The following is a 9,757-nucleotide window of genomic DNA, read 5'->3' as shown; positions in this document are numbered from 1 at the left end:
GCCGGGAGCCGGGACGCGCTCACCCGAGTGTCCCCGTGGGGGTTACTCCGGAAAGCAGGGTCTGGCTTTTGAGCAGGACCGATCGACGCTCGAGGGAAGGTTGCATTTGTGTCATGGTGGTTTCTAAGCCATAAGCCTGACAGGTGACTTTCACATCCCTAAAAAGCGAGCTGCCAGAGCATTTCTCCACCTTGCGGCTTTAAGCGATGTGCTGTGGTGCGCATTGGTGCTTGGTGACGATGCAGCAGCTCAGCAGAGAAAGAGGGCAGGAGTTATGTACCAGAGAGGTGGAGGGAACCAACCGAAAGGCTAACATGAAGGCTAAAGATGATTAACCCCCCCATTCACAGAATCATAGAATTGTCAGGGTTGGAAGGGACCTTAAAGATCATCTGGTTCCAACCCCCCCACCATGGGTAGGGACATCCCCCACTAGATCAGGCTGCTCAGAGCCCCATCCAGCTTGGCCTTAAAAACTTCCAGGGATGGGGCTTCCACCCCCTCTCTGGGCAACCTGTGCCAGTGTCTCACCACCCTCACGGTGAAGAACTTCTTCCTAACATCCAATCTGAACCGATCATCTCCAGCTTCAATCCATTCCCCCTAGTCCTATCACTATTTGACATCCTAACAAGCCCCTCACCAGCTTTCCTGTGGGCCCCCTTGAGATACTGGAAGGCCACAATAAGGTCTCCTCGGAGCCTTCTCTTCTGCAGACTGAACAGCCCCAACTCTCTCAGTCTGTCTTCACAGGAGAGGTGCTCCAGCCCTCTGATCATCCTCGTGGCCTTTCTCTGGACATGCTCCAGCATGTCCATATCTTTCTTGTGCTGTGGGCAAAGGGTAGTTGTGAGAACTAGGGGTACACCGTGTAAGTAGCAATCCGCATTTAGCAATCCGCATTTAGCAATGCCTACAATCCTCATCTAATGGGTGATCCAAAGTATTGTTGCATTTTAGAAGTACAAGAAGAAAGCATTCAGTTAGGTGCACAGAAATGTGTGCATAAGAAGTAAATTGCACGTCGGTTCATAGTTATGTCCACTCAGCGTGAGAAATTGCCTTATAGCGGAAGAGGAGCTTTGAACCTGAAGATAAATAGGGATGTTCCTTAAATGGTTATAAATGAAGTTATTTGCGAAACTGAAGGGTTTTTTTCTATGCATCTTTTTATCTAGGAAAACTGCCTTTTTGCGCCATGGGTGTGAGCTCTGTTATCCATCCAAAGAACCCTCATGTTCCAACCATGCACTTCAACTACAGATACTTTGAAATTGAGGAAGCAGATGGTAAGAACTATAATCCAGTGAAGCACACATGAAACATATGACTCTGTGTGAAGGAAGCATGAACCCCTCCTAGGGCAGGGGGTTAAGAACTGGTCCAGGTTTCTTCCCAGCTGCGCCAAGAATCTGTTATGTAGCACTGGCTCTTGATCTTTGCACCTTTGTGCGCTTGTAAAACAAGCGTGATGTGCACATCTAGTAAAGGAGTTTGCAGTTTACTTATTGCAATGTACAACAAGGGTTTTAGATCTCAGTTAAAACATGGGAGGTTATAAATATATGTAAAACATTCAAAGAAGCAATTCTAGAATTTGGTAGAAGGACAGAATGTGAAGAACTGAAAAGGATTCTGGTTAGCGTGTACCTTTGCCTCAGAAGGTGGGGGAACTGCTGTGAGAAACGTGGCTCTTTGTGTGCACGGTGCCTTTTTAACTCGGAGTTTCTGCAGTTCGCCGCTGTCAGAAGCGTGACTCCAGGATGGGTCTCACTAAGGTCTCAGGTCTAACACTGAGCACCTGTCTGTACCTCGTGACAGCATATATATGGTCAGAAGCTCAAGGAGAGTCTTCTCTTGTTATTTTGCCAGAGCATTATGGACTATTTCTAATCAATTACTTCCCTGGATTTGATAATGATGTTGCTCTTCTTTGGCATGCAGTAAAATGTCTCTGGCTTCTTGAATAGGAGTTGCAGGCCCATCTTGTGAAATTGATATCCTGTCATCAGGGTCAGCGGTCAAAAATACTGAACCAAATGATCTTCATTGCTTTGAAAGCTGTCTCATGTTTTCTTGAAGTCACTCATCACCGCAGTACCTCGAACTTACACGCTTTGTGGTTGAGATCTAGGGACACCACTGAATAATGATTTTGTTTTGTATAGTAAAAGTAGTCATTAGTTCTTGGTGAACCACCAGCAACATGTTGCTGCTTGGAAGTTTAAAAGAAAAATGTTACTGCTTGCCTCTCTCCTGTAGGAACTAAACAGTGGTGGTTTGGTGGTGGGACTGATCTCACCCCAACGTACTTGAATGAAGAGGATGCCGTTCATTTTCACAAGACTTTGAAAGAAGCCTGTGACAAGCATGATCTGAAGCTGTATCCCAAGTACAAGAAATGGTATGTGAGGAGAGGTGTGCTTGGGTTCCTTTTGTGGAGAGGTGTGCTTGGGTTCCTTCTGTGGGAGAAGGCGGTGCTGGATATTGCCAGTGAAGTGTACTCTAGAAACAGTAGGTTCTGCTGCCTTTTGAAAAGTATCAGCAAACCCTAATGAAAATCAGCAGATGTGTACTGAGACAAAATGTAGTCTAAACCATCTCTTATTCACAGAGGCCTGAGCTGTTCAACTCACAGGGGTGACAACTAGGATCATGAGTCTATAGCCTGAATAAAAACCAAGTGGCTCTACCAGATTTTGTAAGCCACAGACTTCACTGGGCAACTTAAAAATTCCTTTTATCCTCTGATGCTAAACTAGGACAAGGCTGTTGCCCCATGAATTTGCACTGATTCTTACAGTGAACTCGTGGCAAATGTGCATTACTTTAGTGTGAGCTCTGCAGTTAGGGCCAGCACTGCAGTTTTGAGAAATCCCACTGGAGTTTTTCTGCCTTCAGTCTGACCTTCATAAATTTTCTATTTATTTATTTATTTATTTTTGCCAGGTAGGAAAAGGAGCTTGTCCTTAGTGTTGACATTTTGTAATTTTGATGGAGGGTTACTTTTTTTCCAGTAACACATTCACTGAGAGTTCAGCAGCATATTCGCTAAAGATGCAAACTTTAAATGTTCTTCTTGAGCTGAGAGATACAAGTGATGAGATCCTGCACTGTTCGGTGGGGCCTTGCTGCTCTGTCTCTGATAATCCTATCTGCCACAAGCTGTGGTGTCCAAGAAGGAGGGGTTACGCTTTTGTAATCTGCCAGGTCTTCTCTGAGGACAGGAGATAAAGTGGGTGTTGTAGCTTGGGTGGCAACTACTTAGTAGAGAAGCACGTCTTATAACCTTAAGACCGCTGTCTTGTTCTCTGAGGAATTTTTGCATGGTAGTTCAGAGAGTGTGCTGTAACAGTCGGGTTGTTTGCAGTGTAGGTAGGCTAGCAGGGGGTCAGAGAGAAGGATGCCCGTTCTTAGTCTCAGGGCAGGACTAATTGTATCCCATGGACAAAGGCAGTTTTTCTCCATCCCAGTGCAGGTGTCTCCTGTAAGGCAGCACTGCGTAGGCACGTGGTTCTCACTGCTGGGGCAGTGTGAATCTCCTCTGAGCTTCTACTAATTAGCGTTGCCCCTTTTCCCACCTTTATCAAACATAAAAGCTCATGTTGCATTTACCACCCTCTCTTCCTGATCTTGCTTTAAGACTTTTGTCAGGCTTGTTCTCTTTAGCATTTCTGACTCAGCCTTTTTTCATAACTCTTTCTGCTGCCATAAAATAAAAAAAAATTATCATCCCAGTGAATAAAAAAAATAACTTAGGCTGTCTGTTACATCTCCATGTCTCTCCTCCTATGGCCATGCCATTTATATTGCTTGAAAACAGCGACCGTGGATGGACACAGGTGTGGAAAATGAGTCCTAACAGAAGGCAACATTTCCTTGCTGTTGATAATTTTTGTTTCCTACTCCTTTCTCCCCCACATGAAGACTTGGAAGGCATGGCTGCCCAAGCAAGCAACTATACGCAAGATACAGTCTGGATGCAATGAATCAGCTAGCATATAGTAATTGCACACCTACATATTCCCCATAAATACAATACAGATTAATTGCCTCACTGTTGTAGGATAAGCTGCCCTGCTCCTTCATAAACTTGAACGTGAGCCCTTAAAGGTCACTACTACTAGAGTGAATCCATCTTCCAAGTTTAACTATTAAAAAGCTTTTATTCAAGGAAGGCTGCCTCACTTTTGATTTTTCCTTAAGTGACAGTGGTTTTCTTCTCTGAGCTTGGGTTTTTAGAGTCTTTTAATTTTGATGCAGAAATTTTTTTTTTTTTACTGGAATGGCAAAAAGAATAAAGAGATTCTTTTCCAAGTTTATTTTGAGTTCATCTGAAAGCTGTACAAATAATCTGGGATCTACATATAATTCTAGGCATGAAATCTAGAAAGAGCTCTCAGGGGCAGCCCATTTTGAAATCAGGTGTCCCTCCTCTGTGTAGGTAGAGGATATGGATTGGATCGCTTGACAGGGAAGCATCTGCCGTGGTGTTTTGAGCGTTATGTCCAGTGACTGCGCAGTGAGCTGTAGCTCTGCAGAAACTGTTTAATCAGAGCTTTAAGTAAATGCAGGAAGTGCTTTCCAGATGGTGCTGTACCATCCTGGCTCTCAGCAGTCAATGAAGCAGAAACTCATTTTTGTCAGTGTTTCACTAGTGCTGTACGGTGCCATGTAGCTGTTTGGAGTTCTGTTCATTTCTTTGAATATCATGGATCATATTAATAATCGTCTGTGGCTTCTTATAGGTGTGATGACTACTTCTATATCAAGCACCGTGGCGAGCGAAGAGGGATTGGAGGCATATTCTTTGACGATGTGGATTCTCCTTCCAAGGAGGAAGTATTCCAGTTTGTGAAGAGCTGTGCCAAAGCTGTTGTGCCCTGTTACGTTCCCATTGTGAAAAGGCATTGCCATGACTCCTTCACGCCAGAGGAAAAGCTATGGCAGCAGCTCCGGAGAGGACGGTGAGTACTGAAGGAGCAAAAGAATACATGGGTGGTGGACTACATGGGTGAGAAAAAAAAAGAACTAGTTCTTGATGATTGCAGATTTATAACTTGTGGTGTGGGCTAAGTTTTTCGTGAGTTGTCTAAAGCTCATCAGAGAATTTCAGCATTTTTATGCACAGACTTAATTTTAAAATCCAGTGCTAGATTGCCGAGGAGGGTATAAAGAAGGTACTAGCACAGCCTTCCTCTGTAGCTCCCACTCTCCCATGTCGCAGCACAAGCAACCGGCACAAAATGCCATAGTTTCTCTCCAACTTGTTCAAAACCCAAGAGAAACTGCTGCTTTGCAAAGGGTAATGTGTGTGCTTGATGTCCTGAATCCTGCCTCTCCTGCAGCCCAGTGATAAGGGATATAGAACTGCCCTCTTAACTGAGGAGCATAAGGGTGAGGGTGTCATGCTTCCTATTCAGTAATGAAGCTAACCCCCAAAAAATCATGAAAGAACTGTACCCAAGAGTACTTTCGGCTTCTCACGCATATGTATTTATCCCGTCTGCTGTTGGCATCGAAATATGACCTCTTTGTAAAGGAATAAAGATACAGAGGGTTTTTGTTTTTCTGGCATGGTCCAAAGTCACTGTAACTTAAAAGACTTCGGAGGATGCTGATTAAGGCAAACAGCTATTAATGCTGCAGAAGCTTAAGTACAGGGGTAGATGCAGTTGTAATCCTTTCCCTGTGTCCTGTGATTGTGTAAGCATGTGGAGAAATGAGTACACGTGCTTTGTGCAGAACTAGGGAGTGTTTAGTTTCTGCCTCTTCTGCAGAGATATCTGTGAGAGCATCATAGAGAGGGTGTAAGCACTCAAGTTTAAATTGCTGGCCTGCAGCACTTACTCAAATATGCTTCATTTGCTGGGACTGTTCTGGGAGCATTGGGCTTTCAGGATCCAGCCTGTGGGTGTGATTTAGGAAACCTGCTAAGGTTATAAAGGGGAATAGCTTCTTTAAGCTGCAGCCAGGACCAATTCATGAGGCCTTTTTATTTCCCTGGATCTGATTGCAGGGTATTGCACTAGGTAAAGCTGTCCATTTCTGCAAACAGATAAGAGCTCCTCCCTACCCTGTACCTCTGTCCAGTACTAATACCTTAGTACTAGTTATTAAGATAAGCGCTGCTGAATTGTCACTGCTCTGTTCCTATGCTGGGGAGCAGAAAACCATCTATTCCAGCACTTCTAAGTCCCATCCAGCACTCTGAAGCTGTCTAGCTCCTTTTAATGCCTGACACCACCACCACTCAAAAGAGTAGTAGCATAACCAAGCCAAGCTTGTTGTCGAGCTTGCCAGCAGCGTTGAGGCCTGGGCAAAGTAAGCTTGTACAGCACCGTGCAGAATGCTCTCCTCCAAATAGTTTGTCTGCTCTGGTCTATTAATGAAGGTCATTACTTCTGTGCTTGTAGAGTGACAAGCTTGCACCTGCATTACTGTGCAGAGGATGCTAGAGGAGAGTTGGCTCCAGAACAGGGTTTGTTCTGACACGCAACACAGTGGAAAGACAGGCTGGTGGTGTTTGATGTCTGCTAGGTGAAGGTGGCACAACCAACTTCGGACAATAAACTTGTTTTTGTTGCATCTCTTCGCTTCCCATAGGTACGTAGAATTCAACTTGGTTTACGACAGAGGTACCAAGTTTGGCCTCCTGACACCAGGATCAAGAATCGAAAGTATTCTTATGTCTCTGCCATTGACTGCAAGGTAAGGGCATAGTTGTGCGGAGCTGCAGGTAGGCACTGCTCCTCCTAAAATACTTCATAGGATTAAATCAAAGGTCTGTCTTGGTGTCCACTCCCTTAACAGTGTTCATTTCTGATATAAGAACTGGCCAAATACATGTAGATGCTTCTCTGGTCTGCTACGCTCACCCGCTTGCCAATTATGTGTGGCCTAGATCTTTTCTCACAGAAAAGTATTATTTTTTTGTGCTTAGTACCTCTTGATAGATTTCCCCTCCCTGCTCCATGGGGTTTTGTTTAGTAATTCTTTGAAACTAGGTGAGCTTCTGGCAGTCCTGACAAGCCTATGGCAAGGAGCTCCACAGTTTAACCATGTGCTGTATGAAAAAGTGCCTCTTTACACCTGATAACTTCATTCAACTTTTCAATATGTAACCAGATTTTCTTCCAGTTAATTTTCTCCATAACAGTTCTTATTTTACAGGCATGTCTCTTTTTCATTGTCTGTTTTACCAGGCTGACAAGTCCTCCTCTTTTTAGTCTTTGTACAGTAGCTGTTCCATACCTTTGATCACATTTACTGTTTGCTCTAGGCTCAAGTTTTCTGTGCACTTTCTGAAATGAGTATAAGGAACAGACAGCGTAAGCTACGTATGTGTATCCAAGACACAGGTGTGCTGCTGACTCATACAGTGGCACAATGATGTTTTAGTTCATTATTACACTCATAATCCTAATATGCTGTTGGCTGGTTTTGAGTGCTGCTTTTTTATAGAATTGTTATGATGCCAAGATCTTTTCTAGGCAATAAAAAGTTAACTCAGTCTCTTAATGTGTATGTAACTTTTCTCAGTGTGCCTCACTACAGATCAGTCAACAGTGGATTTCACCTCACATTTTATTGCTCAGTTGCTTGGCTTGATATTAACTCTTCTCAATTGCCTTTTTAACCTATCTTACTTAATCTTGCAATTAGGTTGCTTTTAGATATGGAGAGTAGCACAGGCCCTATCATGAATTTTGTAAGCTTCATTAGTGCCCTCCCTCCAGTAGCAAAACTGACCTTTGCCTGCTAGCCCTTAACCGTGAAGGCAGTCCAGTTCTCACCATTATAGCTTCATCCCACTGCCAACACTAGGCGTGTTCCTGACCTAGTGGTGTAGCATGGTCCTATCTTTTGATTTCATTGCTGACATGATCTGCTTTTGCTTGTTTTCATCAATGTAAATAGCTCACTTCAAAGCACGAACGGGTCCTTCCTTCGGAAAAAAAATGAAAAATGTTGTACCCATCTCTTTGTGGCTGCTGACACTTTTTTTAACTCTGTCCCACCTTTTCAATATCAGTGATCTCTCAACCCCTTTGTTTTTAAAACCAAGATTCAACAAGGACTTGTAGGGCTTTAAGTCCAGCTTCTGGAAAAAAAAAATGGGTCTCATGTTCTCACTGTCACAATTGTCTAGGTTCCTTTTTTGCTTCCTCATGATACTACTGTGTCACAAGAGACTGCTAAAGATCTTTACAAATAAACTGACATGCATTGTGGGGTAGAGGGCATTGCTTTCCTTTTTGTTCCTCCAGACTTTCCAGAAGTTGGGAAAAAGATTGAGCTAACATTTCTCCTGTCTATTCCAGTGTTTTTACTTAACTTAATTATTTATCATCATGTCTGCCACCTGATAGGAGAGTATCAATTTTGTATGTAGTTTTGCATCCTTAGAAAAGGCAACTCAAGTCCAAACACTGCCCGATGCAGGAGAGGTGGCAGCCAGCTGGACAGTCTGAGTGAGTTTCCCGTCTCCTACAGGTGGGAGTACATGCACACCCCTCCAGAGAGCTCAAAAGAAGCAGAAATCCTGGAGGTTCTGCGCAATCCCAAAGACTGGGTGCACTGACGCCGATCGTGGACAAGATGGATTGCTTACACTGAGCCATTATGAAAGAACACAAACACCTGCAAACCAGCTCCTTCGGACTGCTGTTGCATGGTGGTTTAGTACACCTATTTATATTCTTACCTGGTGCCTTAATAATGCTGTAGACTTGTTATAACTTGCAAATATGTGAAATTAGTCTTTAAGTTGGATCAAATAATGTTATCACCCTCTGTTAATTTTGCCTTGTGAAGGACTGGCAGTACCGTCTCAGGACTACTGTGTATGCTTGAGAACTTCCTCAACTGATTTGTTTGACTGCAAATTGGCAAACTATGTGAAGTATTCTCCCAGTGGAATGAAAGCATTATTGTGCCTAAATAGCACTGCTTACCCTTAGAAAATGTTGGGATGTTTCAGAAATATTTTTCAAAGAATAAAGGGAATATTTGGTATGATTTTAAACCTTCACTCTGCTTTCAGGAAGCTGTGAAAAAGGTGGCACTTAATCACTTGTATTTTGATGCTATCCGCATTGACTTTGGGGGCGGAAATGTTTTAATATGTGCTGCAGTACTATAAGTAGTTGATTCTGGGTTGGGGTCTACATCTCTCCTGATGAGAGCAGAAGGCTGCCTGTCCGTTTCGGCACTGCACAGCTCAGCTGAGATCAAGACAGGGTACCAACCTGCTTCAGGCTTCCTGCTTTTCCAGGGAGGCAGGAGACAGATCAGGAAGCTCTTGGGTGTTGCCTGGAGGTACTCCAAACACAAACCTCGTTGAGGACGCCTTGAGGGAAGAATTAAAAAAAAAAGCAAAACCAAGGCTGGACACGTTACCATTCTCCTCGCCTGAAGAATATAAAGAACGCCTCCTCCCCGTCGGGGAATCGAACCCCGGTCTCCCGCGTGACAGGCGGGGATACTCACCACTATACTAACGAGGAATGAGGTGGTAGTGCCTTCGTTTGTTTTGTCCACGTGTTACGACGTCACGTCCAGCAGGTTTCCAGCCCGGGAGCGGTGGCAGAGGCCCCAGCACCTGCGCAAGGTGGAGAGGTGCCACGCCGGGCCGGCTCACACCCACTGCCCTCTGATCGCCAAAGTCAAGATTTCCCTTGAGGGCTACTGTGTTCGTTTTCCGTGTTACGCTTCCTCCTCTAAAATAAAAAGAAACCGGGCATCCAGTAAAATC

At 44.1% G+C, this 9,757-nt stretch overlaps 1 protein-coding gene and 1 non-coding gene across 2 annotated transcripts; one reads left to right on the top strand and one right to left on the bottom strand.

The window, feature by feature from the left end:
- The first annotated feature begins 1,183 nt into the window (after window positions 1–1,183).
- Window positions 1,184–9,033, top strand: CPOX (coproporphyrinogen oxidase). Its single transcript, XM_009866884.1, has 5 exons — window positions 1,184–1,289; window positions 2,263–2,404; window positions 4,749–4,967; window positions 6,607–6,711; window positions 8,497–9,033. The coding sequence occupies exons 1-5, from the start codon at window positions 1,199–1,201 to the stop codon at window positions 8,582–8,584; spliced, it is 645 nt and encodes a 214-aa protein (XP_009865186.1). The 5' UTR covers window positions 1,184–1,198; the 3' UTR covers window positions 8,585–9,033.
- A 404-nt stretch (window positions 9,034–9,437) lies between these two features.
- Window positions 9,438–9,509, bottom strand: TRNAD-GUC. The gene has a single exon. It is a non-coding gene; the product is annotated as a tRNA-Asp (tRNA).
- Window positions 9,510–9,757: the final 248 nt, after the last annotated feature.

This window comes from Apaloderma vittatum, unplaced genomic scaffold, assembly GCF_000703405.1.
Source record: "Apaloderma vittatum isolate BGI_N311 unplaced genomic scaffold, ASM70340v1 scaffold35913, whole genome shotgun sequence".
Classification (NCBI taxonomy): domain Eukaryota; kingdom Metazoa; phylum Chordata; class Aves; order Trogoniformes; family Trogonidae; genus Apaloderma; species Apaloderma vittatum.
Note: the sequence above shows the minus strand (reverse complement) of the source record. Positions and strands in the feature narration are given on the sequence as shown.